The sequence below is a fragment of the Carassius carassius genome, chromosome 25, assembly GCF_963082965.1.
Source record: "Carassius carassius chromosome 25, fCarCar2.1, whole genome shotgun sequence".
NCBI classification, from domain to species: domain Eukaryota; kingdom Metazoa; phylum Chordata; class Actinopteri; order Cypriniformes; family Cyprinidae; genus Carassius; species Carassius carassius.
The window spans coordinates 28,833,337-28,857,460 of NC_081779.1; the positions used below are offsets into that span (position 1 = coordinate 28,833,337).

General features: G+C 40.2%; 1 protein-coding gene across 1 annotated transcript; it reads left to right on the top strand.

Moving 5' to 3' along the window:
* Positions 1-3,959: 3,959 nt before the first annotated feature.
* LOC132104549 (fish-egg lectin-like) lies at positions 3,960-5,551 on the top strand. The gene is made up of 6 exons (XM_059510110.1): positions 3,960-4,064; positions 4,150-4,237; positions 4,369-4,596; positions 4,736-4,947; positions 5,124-5,251; positions 5,372-5,551. The coding sequence occupies exons 2-6, from the start codon at positions 4,180-4,182 to the stop codon at positions 5,514-5,516; spliced, it is 771 nt and encodes a 256-aa protein (XP_059366093.1). The 5' UTR covers positions 3,960-4,064; positions 4,150-4,179; the 3' UTR covers positions 5,517-5,551.
* The last annotated feature ends 18,573 nt before the right edge of the window (positions 5,552-24,124 follow it).

Here is a 24,124-nt window from a genome sequence, read left to right on the forward strand (position 1 = left end):
TGGCTGGTGTCTCTATATTCACGTTACGTACAATAGAATCACCAATAACTAGAGCACTTTCATCAGGTTTCTCAGTGGGTGCATCACTGAGTGGGGAGAACCTGTTTAATGTTTTGATGGGAACAGAAGAGCGGTGTTTTGATCCACGACTACGCTGCCTCACCGTCACCCAGTTGCCCTGCTGCAGGGGCTCTGTTTCCGGAACCGAACAATGTACAGGAATCCCTGAGCTAGACGCATCCAAAGCCGTATCTAGAGCCCTAACATTCTTACTGTCCTCAATTAAAGTTTGGATTCATGTCTCTAATTCTGAAATCTTCTCTGTCAGCCTAACTATTTCCCTGCATTTATCACATGTGAATCCCTCATCAGCGACAGAGATAGATAAACTGTACATGTGGCAAGAGGTGCAAGTAACAATAACAGGAGAAGCCATTACTCACCGTGCTTGATTAAATATTCTTACTGCGGTTGTTTGATGAACTTGTGAAAAACTGGAGCGAGAGGAGAGCAGAAAAGAAATCAGCGATAGGTTCGAATGAAAACGCTAATGACAAGCTAACGAGTGGTAACTCTTTGCAGGTGTACTGCACTCACGGATATAAAATAAAAGTGAACGATCAAAGTTAATCTGATAAGATTGATCGATAATATCAGAAATATGGTGTGAATTAAGTTATATTTTACCACTTTAAAAAACAGAGAGTGATAGTAAGATAAAGATTCTAGAGAAAAAATAAAATAAAAACAGCTACACGGAGCTACGATTTGCTACAGAAGGCCAACAGGAAGTAGAGAAAACACTGTCCAACAGCGACACCCGCAGGCCTAGTCTACTAGTCTGTTTCTCTCTTATTCCGAGGTCACTGTAGCCACCAGATCCAGTCTGTATCCAGATCAGAGGGTCACTGCAGTCACCCGGATCCAGTACGTATCCAGACCAGATGGTGGATCGGCACCTAGAAAGGACCTCTACAGCCCTGAAAGACAGTGGAGACCAGGACAACTAGAGCCCCAGATACAGATACCCTGTGAAGTCCTTGTCTCAGATGACCACCAGGACAAGACAACAGGAAACAGATGATTCTTCTGCACAATCTGACTTTGCTGCAGCCTGGAATTGAACTACTGGTTTCAACTGGCCAGAGAAGAACAGGACCCCCAACTGAACCTGGTTTCTCCCAAGGTTTTTTCTCCATTCTGTCACCAATGGAGTTTCGGTTTCTTGCCGCTGTCGCCTCTGGCTTGCTTAGTTGGGGTCACTTCATCTACAGCGATATCGTTGACTTGATTGCAGATGAATGCACAGACACTATTTAAACTAAACTGAGATGTATGACATCACTGAATTCAATGATGAACTGCCTTTAACTGTCATTTTGCATTATTGACTCACTGTTTTCCTAACGAATGTTGTTTAGTTGCTTTGACGCAATCTTTTTTTGTATCAAGCGCTATATAAATAAAGGTGACTTGACTTGACTTTTCTCACATCTTCCTCTCTGCTCATCTCTTTCTATCTGTTCCACTCTTCATCTTCTTCTCATTACACCCCTTTCTCTATCCACTCCCCCTAATTATAGACTTACATGTTCTTTATCCACCTTTTTTATTTGTTTATATATATATATATATATATATATATATATATATATATATATATATATATATATATATATATATATATATATATATATATTTATTATTATTAGTATCATCATTATTATTATTATTATTATTATTATTATTATTATTATTAGTAGTAGTAGTAGTATGCATATTTATTCTTGCTCTTTATATACTTTCGATTTTATTATTACTCTAAAGCAATTATGATGAATGTGTAAACAATTAGAAAATCTGCATTTACTGTGTTGTGTGTATAATTGTCCAAATAGTTATCATTTAGGGCCAATAGAAAATATTACATTTTCAGTTGATAGAATGGCAAATTACTTTTTTAGACAAATGGTACAGAAATGCTTGTGATCTGTGTAAAACTTTTTTTCAGTGTTTTCTTTTTTTTTTATAGTATTGGTTGGTTGTATGAACTATTATAAAACATTTGAGAATTTAGTGCGCATTGTTTTGAGAAAATAATTTGCATGATTTATAATTCGTTACAAATAAATGTAAATGTACAAACTGTTTAGGACAATTATAAAGTGTTTCCGATCACTGTGTTAACTGTTTTGAGAACAGTCAAAATGTCAAATCGATCGAGAAAAACTGTAATATACCAATAAATATAAAAATACTGAGATAATAAGATCAGCTGGTCTGGTAAAGTTGACCAACTTATTAAAAAAAATTTCTGTATCTTAATTGGATATTTTTTATCAAACATGTTCAGCAATGTATTTAACAAACCCGTATCACAGCCTAGGCTATGAGTAAAATTCATAAGATCACTCATTCCATGCATAAAATTAAAAGCAACTGATACAACATGTTGTGCTGACATTAAACACAGAATATTAATAAATATGAACACTATACCACATAAAAAATGTAAAATGTGATGGTCAACACACGCTCAATAATGCAATAATACATTTTGTGTAACTGCGGTTAAGTTGTTGGTCTTAAGAAATAATTTGTTGCACAACTGGGACTTATATTAGTTTTTCATATGTTTGGCATACTTTCAAAGCTTCCACATCATTAGGCACAACAATATAAAACTAAGTGGTATCAGACTTCTTTGAACATTTCCTTATTAAACTTTTTGCACCTATATTCTCCAAGCAGTTCCAAGTTCATTTTTGTATTTTCATTTAATTTCCAACTATTAACTTTCAATTAATAATCTGTTAAGCATCAAAAAAGCAGCAATGTTAGTTAATGTTTTTAATGAAAGCTTTTATAAGTGTCTGGGAAAATGTGCTTTGACACCCACCAGCTCATCTTACCCCACTGTCCCCTGCTACCAAATATAGAAAGATCACAGAAAGAGAAGTGTCTGAGACCGCAAACCATATAACCACATACATTACTGGCTGGACTGATGCAATGCAAAGGAATTGGATTTGGAAAGTGGAAACTAGTGCTTATATTTCTCAATATACTGCAATATATGCATAGACCATGTATGGCTATATGTTGATGTGTATAAAAAAATAAAGAGCTATGAAAACAAACTGAACTATATTTTTTACAGTAATAGTAATAGCTTTGTTGAAACGTCAGTTAATTATTTTCTCTTACATGAGGAAGCTGAACACATTCATAAGCTGTTTTATCACTATTCTTTGCAAGTAGGATTTTTGAAAAACATAAATGAAAAACAGACTTTGTGCCCAATAAAAATTAAGGTATTGGACTAACACCCTGATAACACAGTAGGTAATAATCATCATTTTATAAATAAAGACTATAGGTGTACATTAAATGTCTTGTTACTAGTAAAGCCCTTGTGTGTGCGAGCATGTATTCATGTATTGCTGCACGGTGTAGCCTAAATACACCGTGTATACGCTCACTAAACAAAGAGTGACAGCTTTTAGTAGTTATGATCATTCTTAGCTAACTTTATAATCCATTTAAAATGTAGAACTTTGTTTTTTGACCACACACACACATTGCATGACGACTGCATATTTATGCAGAATTTGCTCTCAAAGTAACAGTGATTGACACAGTGATAATAACCATAGCAATATACAGGAGAAAATATGTGAAAATGTGCATTAAGATACTCTAAATAATTTCAGAAGCAACCTCGATTTTTCTGGAACCTGGTTGATATGCTTTTATTGCAAAACTATATACAAAAACAAAAAATACAAATGCAATAAATAAAATAATTAAATAGACTAAATGCATATTTAGAATTAGGGCACTTAACTAAATAAGTCTATTAATAAAATAAATAACTTTCAGGTTGCCCCTGATTGGCATGCAAGGATTGCATCAGCTTCCGCTGTTCACAGTGAGCATAAAAAGGCAGCCGATGCCACGCTTTTCACTTCAGAGCTGAAAGACAGCATCGTTCTGCTCCCTCCAAGAGTCTTCAGTGAACTAGAATCGCCAGTGACTGCTGAATCCTGAACTAACCAGATTAGGTTGTCTATTTAATTACTGTCACTGTGATATTGATTATGTTTTATCCATACTTCACTTATATAAATGAATACCGGTTATGAACAGGTTACAAGCAACGAACTGTGTTGTGGAGCAATGAAGGTTTATCAGAGCGTCCTGCTACTCTTCTGCTGCCAGTTTCTTCGCACTCTGGGTAAACAATGTTTTTGTATTTTTATTTGTGTGATGTTATTATATATATATATATATATATATATATAATAAAATCATATTTAAAAGTCTCTGTATTTGCAATCACTGATACTTTGCACCCTGTTTTCACAGCTTTAGAGTGCTCTGTGATAAACGGTAACCTGAAGCAGATAGACGCTGGCTCTGGCTCAGTGGTTGGAGTGAACAATATTAATGAAGTGTTCGTTCTGATTGATAATGTCTTCACAAAGATCAGCGGGTCTCTAAAGCACTTCAGTGTTGGTCCTGCTGGTCAGCTGGGGGTTAACCAAGCAAACAACATCTTTAAGTTTCAGAGTGGCAGTTTCATTCAGTTTCCAGGTGAAGAGTAACAGAGAGCAAAATACAGACGAGCCTATTCAGCCAGTTTACATATTTTAAAATAGCCTTAAGATATCATCTTATTAAGGTTTTTATTAAACTGACCAAACTTTCATCCAACTGTTGATTGTGTTGTTAGGGCTTCTCAAACAGGTGGATGCTGGAGGTGATCAGATCATTGCAGGTGTCAATATGAATGATGACATATTCTGTTTAAATATGGATGCTAACAACAAATGGCCATCCAGCACCACTCCTTGGGTTCAACTTAATGGAAAGCTTAAGTACTACAGCTGTGGTCCGTACAGCTGTTGGGGAGTGAACCGCAATGACCAAATCTACATCATGAAGGTAATGTCACATAAATACAAGAGCTTTAATACACCAGGATTTTAAGTAGATATCATGTAAAGGTTTGAGTTTCTGACAAAACCGAAGAAATAAAAACACTGGGGAGAAAGCTGCAAAATCATTTTCTTGATGTGACCGTACGATGACTGCATGGTGTCTCTTTTGGTCTTGTGCAGGATGTGTCTAGCAATGTCTGTCCTGGGTCCAACAGTTTTAAGAATATTCCTGGACTTCTATCCATGATTGAAGTAGCCACTGATGGCAGCGTCTTTGGTGTCAACTATCAAGGGAACTTATACCAAAGGTGAGCTAAACAGTCATAACATTACAGGTATTATGATCAAAATGATTAACTTGTCAAGCGCAATTTTTAATGAAAACCCAAATGCTGCATTCAAGAAGACTTGTATTTTGTCTATTGCAGAACAGAAGTCACTCGCTCCAATCCCGAAGGCTCAGACTGGATCTCAATGGTTGCCTGTCCCAATGGTCACAAGCATGTGAGCTTTGACCTGGGAGTGCTGTGGGTCGTGTGTGTTGACGGCTCGATCCGTAAATGTACTTTATAATCTGTCACTGCAGCAACAAACAATACCAATCTTTTGACTTTCATTGTTACAGTTATGAGTCATTATTTTTGTGTATGTCACTCAGAAAAAACATCAACTTCAGTGGTGCAAAAATGGTTTAAAGGATTAACACACCACAAAGTTATCGTTCTTTATTAACAGAAAACTAAAAGCTTGATTATACTTTCTTTTCTTTTGCTTGCTGTTGAATGAATGAAGCTTTATGAAAGCATCTTTCTCATTGGTGTTGTTTATCATTTGGTTCAGTGGTTCTTAAACTGTGGAGCAGTTTCGGTATAACCATGGAAATGTAAACATTTTTGTCTATTAATGTAGTGTAAAGCCTGTATTTGTAATAGATTTTAATACATAATGCTGTGTTAGATTCAGCTGACACACAGAGAATGTTGGCTCTAGTCTCTTTGATGTTCAATTAAAAAAATTACATTTTCTAAATGTATTACTGTAATGCCTGAAAATAAAAACTTAACTTTATGGATTTATTGATAGAGGTCTAATTTTCTTTAAAATAACTTTGAAACCATTATGAGCAAAGTACAGTTTCACCTTCTACCTTCAATGTGGCTGTAATGTTTATTGAATAACTTAAGTTACAAAGCACTAAACTTATTAATTTAGGTAATTTAGGTATGGTCAAACATTAAGAGTTTGCTTGACATTGTAAAAAAAAAAAAAAAAAAAATATATATATATATATATATATATATATATATATATATATATATATATATATATATATATATATATATATATATATATATATATATATATATAAAAAAAAAATAACATGTTCGAACCCTGATTTAATATTACATGTAATAAAACATGGTTAAACAGTTACTTAACTAAACCAATTTTGACTATACGTAGATACATAACATGTAAACCCATTACTTAAGAAAGCATGCTTTGACTGTAAACTGAAATAAAGTTTAAATTGTTGTTTAACAGATTTTGACAAATTAACTTGTGTTTGCCAATATTTTAAGAAAATAACTTAAATGGACCATCATTTTAAATTACTGTACATGCACAGCACTTAATTAAAAAAATCCCTAAGTTTAAATGTTTCAATTGTAAAACATTAGTTGCAGTGATATCAAATATATATGGTATCATGATTATGGTTTACAGCTGTAATTTTACATTAAGCTATGACAATTATTTTTATTTTATTTTTATCTTTGATGTTTTAAGGATGTCAGTGTATCATGTAAATATGTCATGTTCACAAAAAAATAAATGTATTACAAACAATCATTATTAATTATCCCTTCTCTATTTCCAAGTAATGCAATAAAGTTTCTGTTGTAAATAACACCACTCTTAAAAACTAAAAATAGCAAAGCCAACATTTGTACATTTCTTAGTTTCACTAGGTTCTAACACATAGTAAAATATGAAACAATTAAAACATTTAAACCTATTCAATTTAATACATAAAAAAAGCAAAGCCCATAATACCCTGCTACTCAATTCAAAACATTAAACCGCATAAACACATTTCATTACGACAACAACAAAAAATTTATTATTTTATGCAATATCATATGACACCTTTAATATAGCTCATGATTATGTTTCTTGTCACACACCATTATTCCATATTTGTAATGAGTAAATATTCACACAGATCATTTCATTTCCCTGAGACTAGAAGGGCAGTGAAAAAGAGAAACACCAGCTTAAAGGCAGTCAGTCACCGAAGGTCGCAGAACCAATGTAAAATTAGCAAATTTGGCACTGTATATAGCGACAGGAAAGTTCACATCAAAGAGAAACTACCCTTTATATATGAAGCCCCAAAAGCACAAGCTAGCCGTAATAACAAAACCTTCACTGTGCAAATGATAAAGCTGTACTGTACAAATTCTGTTGCTTAATCACATTATTCAACAAATAAAACCAATATTTGTCTTGTTTCCACATTTGTAATTATTGCTTGGTAATGCATGTCTAGTTAAATGGCTTGTAGTCAGGTTAGAGCCATTCTAGAACTAACAGTGGATCATAAAACGGGTAAAAAAAAATCTGATCAAATTACTCTGATGCAGGGACCTGAGCCATTACTAGAGACCTGGGTCTGCTCTTTTGAGCATCCAACTAATAACCACACAGCTTAGAAAATGGACAACAATACATTATTCATTATACCTTAGCAACTACATAGCAATCCCACAACACCCTAGTAACATGGTTGCAAAGCTTGCACAGGCACCACCAAAATAGCTTTTATATTAAAGTGAATATGTAACCAACTGAAAGAACTAAAACAATACTTACACTCTTCCACATAGGTGATGGGTTTCAGAACAAACATTTCATGTTCAGTTTATTCAGTACATAAATACTCACATTATGTCAACAGTGGGATAATCCTAGTCATTGTGTAGTAATTATAATAATGATACTGTCAAAAATGAAGATATTTTGAAGAATATTGGTACCCAAACAGTTGATTGTATTGACTTAGTATAAAAAATATATATATACTATGGAAGTCAATGACAACCATCAACTGTTTGGTTACATTCTTAAAAATATTTTATTTTGTGTTCAATACAACAAAGAACCTCACAGGTTAGGAACAACTTGAGGGTGAGTACATGATGAATGTTTTACATTATAAATGTCTTTACTGTCATTTTAGATCAATTTACTGCATTTTTGCAGAAAAGAAGCATTATTTTTATTCCCCAAATGAACATAGATAGAAAGAATACAATAGAATACTACAGAATACATTGGACTGTTACTGACCCTAAACTTGTAAATGCTGATTCTACATGTTAAAGGGTTACTCCACACCAAAAGGAAAATGTTATCATTAATCACTTACCCCCATGTCGTTCCAAACCCGTAAAAGCTTAGTTCGTATTCGGAACACAATTTAAAATATTTTGGATGAAAACCAGGAGGCTTGTGACTGTCCCATAGACTGCCAAGTAAATTACACTGTCAAGGTCCAGAAAAGTATGAAAAGCATCGTCAGAATAGTCCAGCTGCCATCAGTGGTTCAACTTCTCATTCAAAGAGTTTTCTTTATTTTCATGTCTATGAAAATTGTAGAGTCACACAGAAGGCATCAAAACTATAAATTAACACATGTGGAATTATATATGGAATTATATACATAACAAAAAAGTGAGAAACAACTGTAAAAATGTCATATTGAAGGTTCTTTCTTCTACAGTTTTACTGTATTGGGGGGGTCCGGGGGTCCGAAAACCAGTCAGTATCTGGTGAGACCACCATTTGCCTCACACAGTGCAACACATCTGCTTCGAATATAGTTGATCAGATTGTCGATTGTTGCCTTTGGAATGTTGGTACACTCTTTTTTTAATTGCTGTGCAAAGTTGCTGGATATTGTCAGGAACTGGAACATGCTGTCATGTACGCCAATCCAGAGCATCCCAAACATGCTCAACTGGTGAGTATACTGGCCATGCAAGAACTGGGATGTTTTCATCTTCCAGGAGTTGTGTACAGATTCTTGCAACATGAGGGCGTGCATTATCATGTTGCAATATGAGGTGATGGTCATGGATGAATGGCACAACAATGGTCACGGTACTTCTGTGCATTCAAGATGCCATCCATAAAATGCACCTGTGTTCGTTGCCCATAACATACGACTGCCCATACCATAACAAACCACCACCAGTGGCACCAACAGTGCTCCCCAACCCGTGTTGAAGGCATCTGTGAGGACCACCTTCCTTCTGCAGACCATTCCCAGGGGATCTTTCCAAGGGGCCAGAGTTGCTATACAGACCCGGTCTACCCTGATGCAAATGCATGTAAGATGCCAGACGTGGGATGGAACTCATTGTTTCAGTCAATACTGAAGGGGCCGCATACGGAGCAGGTCCATTTGTAGTACTTTGTAGTACAACTCTGAATGATGCCACAAGCTGCTGTATGGCCAGCGCGCATTCCAGCGTGACTATCACCCTCATTTTGGCTGAATCCAAAACTGTTCCCAGGAACGATATCCATTGGCTGGGTTACAGCATGCTCTTGGCAAAATTGACCTTGAGTCCCAGGCACTCCAGGTGGCTGAGAAGGAGGGATTTGTGAGAATGTAGACCCTCCTCTGACTGGGCCAGAATGAGCCATTCGTTGAGGTATTTAAGAATACGGATTCCCATCTGTCTCAGCTGGGAAAGAGCCACATCCAGGCACATTGTAAAAGTGCGAGGAGCTAAGGACAGCCCGAAGGGAAGGACTGTGTATTGATAAGCCACTCCCTCAAAGGTGAATCTCAAGAATCGTCTGTAATGGGGGACTATCTGGATGTGAAAGTAAGCATCTTTCAGGTCCAGAGAAAAGAACCAGTCCCATGGGGATACTTGCAAGAGGATCTGTTTCAGTGTGATCATTTAGAACGGCCATCTCATTAGGGCCTGATTCAAGTGTCTGAGGTCGAGGATGGGCCTTAAGACCCTTTCTTTCTTGGGGATGAGGAAGTAATGGCTGTAAATGCCTTACTCGCTCTCGGCTGGGGGAACAATTTCTACAGCTCTTTTTGCCAGCAAATTCATCACTTCAGTGCGTAGGATATGTGCATCCTCACTTTGAACCGAGGTGGGGACCATGCAGCTGAAGTGCGGGGGTCTTAGAGAGAATTGGAATGTATAAATTCATTTTATTATCCCCATAACCCAGCTTGACACCCCGGTGATGGCCTGCCAGGCCTCAGCCCATCTGTCAAGGGGCTGGATTAGTTAGAGCAGTGGGCTGCCTAAAAGGGACCAGACGCTCGCAGTGAGCGGAAGAGAAAAGTTGCTCTCTTTTTGAAAATGTTTGTGTTTCCGCTATAAGAGCGGTTGGTAGTGTGGACATGATTATAGCGGGCTCTATGTTAACAACAGTATTTTTGGTCACAAACACACTGCCATCTGCACACATGGCTGAATGGGGTGCTTGGAGGCATAACAGTGGCATTTTGGGGGGTGGTCCGGCTACAGTGAGAATTGGCCCCACCTCTTCCTGTCCCACAGATCAGGATGACAACTGGGGTGCAGGGTCCAACACTATCTTGGCTCGGGGGCCATGGCATTTAGGGAACTGGTAGCATCTGGCCTAGCTCGGCTCAGGCCTAGGAGCTGTGGAAGCAACTGGAGGCATGGGCTTTGTGGGATGCTGAGTCGGCACATTTTTGGGGCGACTAGAAGCAGCCGCTGAGCTGGAGCGCTTTGGCAGGAAGTGTCTTATAGCCTGGGAGGACTTCTGTGCAGCGGTAAAGCATTCAGCGTAGCCCTCAACTGCAGGTCCAAACAGGCCAGTAGTGGAAACCGGGGAGTCAAGGAAGGGGACTTTATCCTCATCCTTGATCTCTGTGAGGTTTAGCCATATGTGGCTTTCCAGCACCACTAGGCAGGCCATGGATCTGCAGATCGCCTGCGTTGTCATCTTGCTGGCCTGGTTGGTCGCGCTGCACAGTTCTTTGAAAACTGCATCGTCTGGTCCTGTAAGACCTGTAAGACTGCCGTGAAATGGAGCACCGAAGCCGCCTGTCCAGCAGACAAGTTGGCTCGACTAGTGAGAGCCGAATAAGTCCTACATGGCTTAGATCCACATCGAGAGGGGTCAGCTGAGGTGGCTCAGGCATCTGTTCCGGATGCCTCCTGGACGCCTTCCCGGGAAGGTGTTCCGGGCACATCCCACTGGGAGGAGACCCCGGGGGAGACCTAGGACACGCTGGAGAGACTATGTCTCCCGGCTGGCCTGGGAACGCCTCGGTGTCCCCCCAGAAGAGCTGGAGGAAGTGTCTAGGGAGAGGGAAGTCTGGGGTTCTCTGCTTAGACTGCTGCCCCCGCGACCCGGCCCCGGATAAGCGGTAGAAGATGGATGGATGGATGGATGGCTTAGATGGGTGGGCAGCTTTTGCCTTCCAACCGATGGTTGGCAGAGATGCACGGCCACAGACTCATCCAGGGGAGGCAGCTTGTCATACCATTTTTCTTTGGTGCTGTTGACAGTTTTAAGGGCAGACGAAGAAGAGGCACGGAGGCGAGGGGGCACACCAAGACTTGCTGATCTTGTCGTGGACCTCCGGGAATAACGGTAAAGCACCCCAACAAGAACCACTCATCCAATCGGCTGCGGGTGGGCTCCTCAGGTGGGGACCACTTCAAACCCAGCTCCTCTACATTCTTTGACAGGACACAGAATAGTTTGACATCCATGCCCAGGCTGGATGTGCTGGGGTGTGCAGATGGCAATGGGGCAGGGTCGATGTACAAGCCTGACAGCTATTCCACATCTGAAGCCTCTAACTACATGATGTTGTTCATTGGGTCACACTCACTCCCTCCAAATGAGACCATGTCACTCGCAGCCACAGAGGGATACTGGTCTGGGTGGGAAAAGTGGACAGGAGAACCCTCTCTGAGTGGAGAGAGTTAGGAACACGGGGTTTAACTGGGATGGGCTCACTCTTCGTTGAGCGCTGACTTCCTCTGCCTCGCTGCTTTTACCTCAGAAAGCTTTCCACGACGCAGAGAGGTGAGACTCATATCCACACAATGAGGACCTTCCGTCTCAGTGAGTGCAGCTTCAGCGTGGGCAGAGCCCAAGCATGAAATGCACTCGTCATGACTGTCAGCAATGAGACAAATGGAGTGGCATTTGAAACAACACCTGAAACTTGCTCTTGGAAATTTGGTATTTTAATCCACCGGATAGTGGCAGGGAATGGGATATGTCACTGCTGCAGGTGCGAAGGTGGCATGAAGCTGCGAGAATGGCTGAGCAGGAAGAGGTCTCTTGATCCGCTGTGAGGCTTGATCACAGCATTGGGTTTCTCAGTCTCATAGAGTAAAGATTTGTAGTCGTCGCTGAAGGATAATAATCTAATGTTCCTATGGTGATGAGCCGCTTATATAGCCAGATGCCCCAGCCCATTAGGCTCCGGTGCCGGGCCATTGGTTCGTTTTATATTTACTGCACGAAACAATGTCTGTGAAGTTACACCGCGTTATTAAAAAAGGCTTCAGTCATCGGAGAAAAAAGAGTTTTCCCATAAGCTTTTAGATGTAGTACAAGTGAAGTATGTACAGGGAACACAAACGGTTGTTTCCTTTGCAATGGTCATGAATTTGTGTAACTGCGGTTAAGTTGTGTTTCTTAAGAAATAAATTGTTGCACAACTGGGACTTATATTAGTTGCATTGTGTGCAACTTTCAAAGCTTCCATATCATTATGCACAACAAAATAAAACTGAGTAGTATACTTTATCAGACTTCCTTGAACATTTCCTAACTGAACTTGGTGCAACTTTATTAAGCAATAAATAAATCCTGATGCTTTTCAAAAGGCTGTAAAATGTGCCATACATATATGTCTTACATATATGCCATACGTGTATGTCCTTAATTATCTAGTTTACTCATTCAGATCTAATACTGAAGTCCTGTGTTTCACTGTCTTTGGCATCCGGTCTTGAATGTCATTCAGTGTTCCTGATGTGTTTAGAGCAATAAATGTGTTGGGAAGTTGTGGCTTAGTGGTTAGAAAGTTTGACTCCTAACCCTAAGGTTGTGGATTTGAGTCTTGGGATGGCAGTAGCACAACTGAGTGTTTGTATTAAAATGGCTGAGGTAGTGACAATAACTTTAACATCTGTCTCTCTTCTGACCAATGTAATCAGTCTCTGTTTTTTTTTTCCTCTTTTGGAAAGTCATTCAATCTATTGTGGATTTCATTCTTCTGTTATTGGGGCAAGAGAAAGAGAAAAAAGAAATTGCAAAAAATATTTATATATTTTGTTGTAGTTAACATTTACCACCTGTAACCTATAGAATGTAAAATATTAATGTAGAATATATGCAAAAATTATAAAGTAATTATAAAGTTAAATAACTATGATATAAAAACTATATATATGACCTCTACAGCCTTGAATGTCAGTGGAGAACATGTCAACTATATGAGCTCCAGAGACAGATCCTCTGTGAAGACCTCGTCACCTCGATGACCATCGACACAAGACCACAAGAACCAGACAAGTTAACTGCTCAGTCTGATCTGTGTTGGAGATGGAATGCATAGTCGATATAAAAAACTGGATGATGAGTAATTTCTTACTGCTAAATTCTGAAAAAAAAACAGAGGTGTTAATTATAGGACCTAAAAACTCTGCATGTATTAACATAGAACACTGTCTAAGACTTGATGCTCTGTCAATTCTTCGTCATCAGTTAGGAACCTAGGTGTGCTATTTGATAGCAATCTTTCCTTAGAAAGCCACGTTTCTAGCATTTGTTAAACTGCATTTTTCCATTTCAAAAATATATCTAAATTACGACCTACGCTCTCAATGTCAAATGCAGAAATGTTAATCCATGCATTTATGACCTCAAGGTTAGATTATTGTGATGCTTTATTGGGTGGTTGTTCTGCACGCTTAGTAAACAAACTACAGCTAGTCCAAAATGCAGCAGCAAGAGTTCTTACTAGAACCAGGAAGTGTGACCATATTAGCCCGGTCCTGTCAATACTGCACCTGGCTCCCTATCAAACATTGTATATATTTAAAAATATTGCTTATTACGTATAAAGCCCTGAATGGTTTAGCACCTCAGTATTTGAATGAGCTCCTGTTACATTATAATCCTCCACGTCCGCTAAGTTCTCAAATCTCAGGCAATTTGATAATACCTACAATATCAAAATCAACTGCAGGCGGCAGATCCTTTTCCTATTTGGCGCCTAAACTCTGGAATAACCTACCTAACATTGTTCAGGAGGCAGACACACTCTTGCAGTTTAAATCTAATCTAGATTAAAGACCCATCTCTTTAACCTGGCTTACACATACCATACTAATATGCTTTTAATATCCAAATCCGTTAAAGGATTTTTAGGCTGCATTAATTAGGTAAACCGGAACCGGGAACACTTCCCATAAAATCCTATGTACTTGCTACATCATTAGAAGAATGGCATCTACGCTAATATTAGTCTGTTTCTATCTTATTACGAGGTCACTGTAGCCACCAGACCCAGTCTGTATCCAGATCAGAGGGTCACTGCAGTCACCCGGATCCAGTACGTATCCAGACCATATGGTGGATCAGCACCTAGAAAGGTCCTCTACAGCCCTGAAAGACAGCGGAGACCAGGACAAATAGAGCCCCAGATGCAGATCCCCTGTAAAGACCTTGTCCAGATGACCACCAGGACAAGACCACAGGAAACAAATGAATCTTCTGCACAATCTGACTTTGCTGCAGCCTGGAATTGAACTGCTGGTTTCGTCTGGTCAGAGGAGAACTGGCCCCCCAACTGAGCCTGGATTCTCCCGAGGTTTTTTCTCCATTCTGTCACCGATGGAGTTTCGGTTCCTTGCTGCTGTCGTCTCTGGCTTGCTTAGTTGGGGTCACTTCATCTACAGCGATATCGTTGACTTGATTGCAAATAAATGCACAGACATTATTTTAACTGAACAAAGATGACATCACTGAATTCAATGATGAACTGCCTTTAACTGTAATTTTTAATTATTGACACACTGTTTTCCTAATGAATGTTGTTCAGTTGCTTTGACGCAATGTACTTTGTTTAAAGCGCTATATAAATAAAGGTGACTTGACTTGCATGCGTGGATGCGTCTAGCTCAGGGATTCCTGTACATTGTTCGGTTCCGGAAACAGAGCCCCAGCAGCAGGGCAACTGGGTGACGGTGAGGCAGCGTAGTCGTGGGTCAAAACACCGCTCTTCTGTTCCCATCAAAACATTAAACAGGTTCTCCCCACTCAGTGATGCACCCACTGAGAAACCTGCTGAAAGTGCTCTAGTTATTGGTGATTCTATTGTACGGAACGTGAATATAGAGACACCAGCCACCATAGTCAAATGTTTACCGGGAGCCAGAGCGCCTGACATCTTGGCAAATTTAAAAGTGCTGGCTAATGCTAAACGTAAATATAGTAAGATTGTTATTCATGCCGGCGCTAATTATGTTCGACTTCGCCAGTCGGAGATCACTAAAAATAACATTAAAGAGGTGTGTGAACTTGCAAGCACGATGTCAGACACTGTAATATGCTCTGGTCCCCTCCCTGCTTACCGTGGTGATGAGATGCATAGCAGATTGTCATCACTCAATGGCTGGATGTCTAAGTGGTGCCCACAGAATAACATAGGTTTCATAGACAATTGGACGAGCTTTTGGGGCAGACCTGACCTGTTTAAAAGAGATGGTCTTCATCCCTCCTGGGGTGGCGCCACTCTTCTCTCTAGAAATATGGCAAATAGTCTTAGTGTTTATACTTGACTAACTGGGGCCCAGGTCAGGAAGCAGACAGACTGGCTAAACCGACCGTCTGCTAGCTGCCTCCCGTCACAGAGGTCAGTTAATTCTCAGCACATAGAGACTTTTTCACCTAGATATCACACTATAGAGACTGTGTCTGTCCCCCGAACTAGAAAAAACAAAAAACGTCCGAACCAAGTTAAGATTAACAATTTAATTGAGGTTCAACAAATAAAAAACAGAAGCAATATGGATAAACAAATGATAAAGCTTGGCTTATTGAATATCAGATCCCTTTCTACGAAAACACTTTTTGTAAATAATATGATCACTGATCATAATATAGATGTACTCTGTTTGACAGAAACCTGGCTAAAACCTGATGATTACATTATTTTAAATGAGTCCACCCCCCAAGATTACTGTTATAAACATGAGCCACGTCTAAAAGGCAAAGGTGGAGGTGTTGCTTCAATTTATAACAACGTTTTCAGGATTTCTCAGAGGGCAGGCTACAAGTATAACTCGTTTGAAGTAATGGTACTTCATATAACATTATCCAAAGAAACAAATGTTAATGATAAATCCCCTGTTATGTTTGTACTGGCTACTGTATACAGGCCACCAGGGCACCATACAGACTTTATTAAAGAGTTTGGTGATTTTACATCTGAGTTAGTTCTGACTGCAGATAAAGTTTTAATAGTTGGTGATTTTAATATCCATGTTGATAATGAAAACGATGCATTGGGATCAGCATTTATAGACATTCTGAACTCTATTGGTGTTAGACAACACGTTTTAGGACCTACTCATTGTCGAAATCATACTCTAGATTTAATACTGTCACATGGAATTGATGTTGATGGTGTTGAAATTATTCAGCCAAGTGATGATATCTCAGATCATTATTTAGTTCTTTGCAAAATTCATATAGCCAAAATTGTAAATTCTACTTCTTGTTACAAGTATGGAAGAACCATCACTTCTAACACAAAAGACTGCTTTTTAAGTTATCTTCCTGATGTATCCAAATTCCTTAGCATATCCAAAACCTCAGAACAACTTGATGATGTAACAGAAACTATGGACTCTCTCTTTTCTAGCACTTTAAATAAAGTTGCTCCTTTACGCTTAAGGAAGGTTAAGGAAAACAGTTTGACACCATGGTATAATGAGCATACTCGCACCCTAAAGAGAGCAGCCCGAAAAATGGAGCGCAGCTGGAGGAAAACAAAACTAGAGGTATTTCGTATTGCTTGGCGGGAAAGTAACATATCCTACAGAAAAGCATTAAAAACTGCTAGATCCGATTACTTTTCTTCTCTTTTAGAAGAAAACAAACATAACCCCAGGTATTTATTCAATACAGTGGCTAAATTAACGAAAAATAAAGCCTCAACAAGTGTTGACATTTCCCAACACCACAGCAGTAATGAGTTTATGAACTACTTTACTTCTAAAATCGATACTATTAGAGATAAAATTGCAACCATTCAGCCGTCAGCTACAGTATCACATCAGACAGTGAACTATAGACCCCCTGAGGAACAGTTCCACTCATTCTCTACCATAGGAGAGGAAGAATTGTATAAACTTGTTAAATCATCTAAACCAGTGGTTCCCAAACTTTTCCATTCCACGACCCACCTAGACAAGTGTAATATATTTCACGACCCACCAAAATATTAAAAAAAAAAAAAAAACAACGAGTGAAATTACTTTAAACCTAATCTTACTTAAAATTTTTATGACAGAAATTAAGTATTTAAGAAAAATAACCATTTTATTTTAGAGTACAACTGAAAATTTCACTACAAATTTACAAGTTTTAATTTTTGTTTACTGGCGTTAAAATATGTAGTGTCCATAAAAACGTGAAGCAGGCTCACTCCAGTGAAGTGTGATCTGCGCTGCTGTGTTTTGTTGCATTCATGATCCTTCCGTGTGTGTCGGCGAGAACGGAGCACAATCCAACACTTTTTTAGAAAAGCATAAGAAGCAAAGCAGAACTATCTAAAACAGTTTGGAGATTAAAATAATTGTGAAATAGGTAAAAAAAGACCGATTGAACCTTTTAATGACATTGCTCTGAGACCTTCAAAACACGCAACGCACACGGACTTAATTGCAATTTGAAAATCACACTAAGGATATTGCAGTTCATTATTAATGTTGGTGGGCTATATCGTTGTGATGAGTGGGTTCCCAGTTCCCGCCTCCTTCTTCCTGTGATTGTGAAGATTTTAATGTTTTACACTGGTGCCGAAGCCAGGGAGGAAGGAGGGGCGCGCTGCCGAAGATCCTTCGCCGCTGGGGTGAATCCGCAGTGCCATCGAGCAGGGCGAAGGAGTCTGCCGCCGAGGGTGCTCGATGTGGTGGGCTGGAGTGAGTTGCCGGGGGGGGGGGGGGGCGAACTCACTCCAGCCCACCGCCTCGATGACTCCTTCGTGGAAAGAGGTGGGAACCGGCGGACAATCAAACAAAGTTTTAATAACCAAATAAACACAAAACAGCGCGACAGCCCCTCTCGGATGACTGCCGTGCACAAATAAAAAACAAACACAAAATAAAACCCAGGCCTGGTCCTCTCTCGTCCTTCACTGTCATCGCTCCTCTTTTGTATCTTTCCGATCTCCTCCGTGGTTCTTGAGACCGGTGAGTGTTGCTCATTTCCCAATCACTCCACCGGCCTAGCTCTGTTCCCATGGCACTAGGCCCCGCCCCACTCGTCACATTCGTGCAGCCCTAGACTGAACTGTGTTAGTGTCTGTGTGTCATTGAAACGCAAAATTAGCTGCAGCCAAGTGACTTTGTGCGACCCACCTTGTTCCATTCCGTGACCCACGAGTGGGTCGCGACCCACAGTTTGAAAACCCCTGATCTAAACCAACAACATATATGTTAGACCCTATACCATCTAAGCTCCTGAAAGAGGTGCTTCCAGAAGTCATAGATCCTCTTCTGACTATTATTAATTCCTCATTGTCATTAGGACATGTCCCCAAAACCTTCAAACTGGCTGTTATTAAGCCTCTCATCAAAAAACCACAACTTGACCCCAAATAACTAGTTAATTATAGACCAATCTCGAATCTCCCTTTTCTGTCCAAGATACTAGAAAAGGTGGTTTCCACACAATTATATTCCTTCTTAGAGAAAAATGGTATATGTGAGGATTTCCAGTCAGGATTTAGACCGTATCATAGTACTGAGACTGCTCTTCTTAGAGTTACAAATGATCTGCTCTTATCATCTGATTGTGGGTGTATCTCTCTATTAGTTTTATTGGATCTTAGTGCTGCGTTTGACACAATTGACCACAACATTCTTTTGCATAGACTTGAATACTTTGTTGGCATCAGTGGAAGTGCATTAGCATGGTTTAAATCGTACTTATATGACCGCCATCAGTTCGTAGCAGTGAATGAAGATGTATCCTATCGATCACAAGTGCAGTAAGGAGTACCTCAAGGCTCAGTACTAGGGCCGCTACTCTTCACGCTTTATATGTTACCCTTGGGAGATATCATCAGGAAACATGGTGTTAGCTTTCACTGTTATGCTGATGATACTCAGCTCTATATTTCTTCGCAGCCCGGTGAAACACACCAATTTGAAAAACTAATGGATTGCATAGTCGATATAAAAAACTGGATGACGAGTAATTTCTTACTGCTAAATTCTGAAAAACAGAGGTGTTAATTATAGGACCTAAAAACTCTGCTTGTAATAACCTAGAACACTGTCTAAGACTTGATGGTTGCTCTGTCAATTCTTCGTCATCAGTTAGGAACCTAGGTGTGCTACTTGATCGCAATCTTTTCTTAGAAAGCCACGTTTCTAGCATTTGTAAAACTGCATTTTTCCATCTCAAAAATATATCTAAATTACGGCCTATGCTCTCAATGTCAAATGCAGAAATGTTAATCCATGCATTTATGACCTCAAGGTTAGATTATTGTAATGCTTTATTGGGTGGTTGTTCTGCACGCTTAGTAAACAAACTACAGCTAGTCCAAAATGCAGCAGCAAGAGTTCTTACTAGAACCAGGAAGTATGACCATATTTATACTTTGAGTGCAGGGGGGTTTCTCCTGAAGTCCACAGTCATCTCCACTGTTTTGAGCGTGTTAAGCTCCAGGTTGTTGAGAGTGCACCAGACAGCCAGCTCTTTAACCTCCTGTCTGTAAGCAGACTCGTCACCGTCCTGAATGAGGCCGATGAGTGTGGTGTCATCTGCAAACTTCAGGAGCTTGACAGAGGGGTCCTTAGATGTGCAATCATTAGTGTACAGGGAGAAGAGCAGTGGGGAGAGAACGTAGGCCTGGGGAGCTCCGGTGCTGATTGTATGGGTGCTGGATGTGTATTTTCCCAGCCTCACTAGCTGCTGCCTGTCTGTCTGTCAGGAAGCTGTTGGGCCACTGACAGACGGAGGTGGGCACGGAGAGCTGAGTTAGTTTGGGCAGGAGGAGGTTTGGCATGATCGTGTTTAAAGCCGAGCCTGATCTGTATCGCAGGTGTGGGGGAGAGGGGGGATGCAGGAGGTGTGAATGGTGAGAGTGCTTGATTGGAGAGGTGTTCAGGAAGGGTTGCAGGAGCTGTTAATGGTGTGAACGGTTGTGTGGAGAGGCATTCAGGGTTGGTTGCAGGAGTTGTTATTGGTGTGAACGGTTGTGTGGAGAGGTGTTCAGGGCAGGTGATGGGTTCTTTCAAACCTGCAGTAAAACTCGTTCAGATCGTCTGCCAGTCGTTGATTTTCCACAGTGCTGGGGGGTGGTGTCTTGTAATTGGTGATCTTCTTTAGACTTTTCCACACTGATGCTGAGTCGTTCGAAGTGAACTGAGTCCTTATTTTTTCAGAATAATTCCTCTTTGCCACTCTGATCTCCTTTTCCAGTGTGTATTTAGCCTGTTTATACAAGACATTGCCCCCCTTCCTGTAAGCATCTTCTTTGGCCTGACGGAGCTGTCTGAGTTTTGCAGTGAACCACGGTTTGTCATTGTTGTAATTTAGTTGAGTCTTGGTAGGAATACACATATCCTCACAGAAACTGATATATGATGTTACGGTCTCTGTGAGTTCATCCAGATCGGTGGAAGCAGCTTCAAAAAACACTCCAATCAGTGAGGTCAAAACAAGATTGTAAATCCAGCTCTGCTTCATTAGTCCATCTTTTTACAGTCCTTAATACAGGTTTAGCTGATTTTAGTTTCTGCCTGTAGGTCGGTATAAGATGAACCAGAAGGTGATCAGAACCTCCCAAAGCTGCTCGTGGAACAGAGTGATATGCATCCTTTATTGTTGTGTAACAGTGATCCAATATATTACTGTCTCTGGTGGGACAGGTAACATGCTGTCTGTATTTTGGCAGTTCACGGGAGAGATTGGCTTTATTAAAGTCCCCGAGAATGATTAAAACAGAGTCTGGGTGTTGTTGTTCTGTCTCTGTGATCTGCTCAGTGAGTTTCTGTAAAGCCAGACTTACTTGTGCTTGCGGAGGGATGTAAGCACTAACCAGAATGAGCGAGTGAAACTCCCGCGGCGAATAGAACGGCTTGCAGTTGACAAACTGCATTTCTAGATCAGGACAGCACATCTTCTTTAACACAGTTACATCTGTACACCACCGTTCATTGATGTAAAAGCATGTCCCGCCGCCGCGCGATTTCCCCGTTGATTCTGCGTCGCGATCCGCTCTAAACAGCTGAAGGCCCGGCAGATGGAGCGCGCTGTCCGGTATGGCGTCATTCAGCCAGGTTTCCGTGAAACACAGAGCAGCAGGGTGTGTGAAATCCTTATTTGTCAGAGAAAGCAGAAGGAGTTCGTCCGTTTTGTTGGGTAGAGAGCGTAGATTTGCCAGATGGATGCTAGGCAACGGCGTTCGAAATCCGCGCTTCCTGAGTCTGACAAGCGCTCCCGCTCGCTTTCCCCGCCTGCGCGTCCTGAAGCGTTTGATCAGCGCCGCTGCTCCTCCGATAACAATATTCAGTAAAACGTCTGAATAATTGAAATCCGGAAAAACATCTTGTGGTGCGTTATGCCGAATGTTCAGCAGTTCATCCCTGGTGAAACTGATTGCAGGAATATAACTAAAGACAGGACAAACTAACAAAAAGACAAAAACATATGCAGAGCACGTCACGGAGGCAGCCATCCTGTACCGGCGCCAATGTCAATGTCAATGTCACCTTTATTTATATAGCGCTTTAAACAAAATACATTGCGTCAAAGCAACTGAACAACATTCATTAGGAAAACAGTGTCAATAATGCAAAAATGATAGTTAAAGGCAGTTCATCATTGGATTCAGTTATGTCATCTCTGTTCAGTTAAATAGTGTCTGTGCATTTATTTGCAATCAAGTCAACGATATCGCTGTAGATGAAGTGTCCCCAACTAAGCAAGCCAGAGGCGACAGCGGCAAGGAACCGAAACTCCATCGGTGACAGAATGGAGAAAAAAACCTTGGGAGAAACCAGGCTCAGTTGGGGGGCCAGTTCTCCTCTGACCAGACGAAACCAGTAGTTCAATTCCAGGCTGCAGCAAAGTCAGATTGTGCAGAAGAATCATCTGTTTCCTGTGGTCTTGTCCTGGTGCTCCTCTGAGACAAGGTCTTTACAGGGGATCTGTATCTGGGGCTCTAGTTGTCCTGGTCTCCGCTGTCTTTCAGGGATGTAGAGGTCCTTTCTAGGTGCTGATCCAGCATCTGGTCTGGATACGTACTGGATCCGGGTGACTGCAGTGACCCTCTGATCTGGACACAGACTGGATCTGGTGGCCACGGTGACCTCGGAACAAGAGAGAAACAGACAAATATTAGCGTAGATGCCATTCTTCTAATGATGTAGCAAGTACATAGGTTGTTATGGGAAGTGTTTCCGGTTCCGGTTTACCTAATTAATGCAGCCTAAAAATCCTTTAACGGATTTGGATAATAAAAGCAAATTAGTATGTTATGTGTATGCCAGGTTAAAGAGATGGGTCTTTAATCTAGATTTAAACTGCAAGAGTGTGTCTGCCTCCCGAACAATGTTAGGTAGGTTATTCCAGAGTTTGGGCGCCAAATAGGAAAAGGATCTGCCGCCTGCAGTTGATTTTGATATTCTAGGTATTATCAAATTGCCTGAGTTTTGAGAACGTAGCGGACGTAGAGGATTATAATGTAAAAGGAGCTCATTCAAATACTGAGGTGCTAAACCATTCAGGGCTTTATAAGTAATAAGCAATATTTTAAAATCTATGCGATGCTTGATAGGGAGCCAGTGCAGTGTTGACAGGAGCGGGCTAATATGGTCATACTTCCTGGTTCTAGTAAGAACTCTTGCTGCTGCATTTTGGACTAGCTGTAGTTTGTTTACTAAGCGTGCAGAACAACCACCCAATAAAGCATCACAATAATCTAACCTTGAGGTCATAAATGCATGGATTAGCATTTCTGCATTTGACATTGAGAGCATAGGCCGTAATTTAGATATATTTTTGAGATGGAAAAATGCAGTTTTACAAATGCTAGAAACGTGGCTTTCTAAGGAAAGATTGCGATCAAGTAGCACACCTAGGTTCCTAACTGATGACGAAGAATTGACAGAGCAACCATCAAGTCTTAGACAGTGTTCTAGGTTATTACAAGCAGAGTTTTTAGGTCCTATAATTAACACCTCTGTTTTTTCAGAATTTAGCAGTAAGAAATTACTCGTCATCCAGTTTTTTATATCGACTATGCAATCCATTAGTTTTTCAAATTGGTGTGTTTCACCGGGCTGCAAAGAAATATAGAGCTGAGTATCATCAGCATAACAGTGAAAGCTAACACCATGTTTCCTGATGATATCTCCCAAGGGTAACATATAAAGCGTGAAGAGTAGCAGCCCTAGTACTGAGCCTTGAGGTACTCCATACTGCACTTGTGATCGATAGGATACATCTTCATTCACTGCTACGAACTGATGGCGGTCATATAAGTACGATTTAAACCATGCTAATGCACTTCCACTGATGCCAACAAAGTATTTAAGTCTATGCAAAAGAATGTTGTGGTCAATTGTGTCAAACGCAGCACTAAGATCCAATAAAACTAATAGAGAGATACACCCACGATCAGATGATAAGAGCAGATCATTTGTAACTCTAAGAAGAGCAGTCTCAGTACTATGATACGGTCTAAATCCTGACTGGAAATCCTCACATATACCATTTGTCTCTAAGAAGGAATATAATTGTGTGGATACCACCTTTTCTAGTATCTTGGACAGAAAAGGGAGATTCGAGATTGGTCTATAATTAACTAGTTCTTTGGGGTCAAGTTGTGGTTTTTTGAT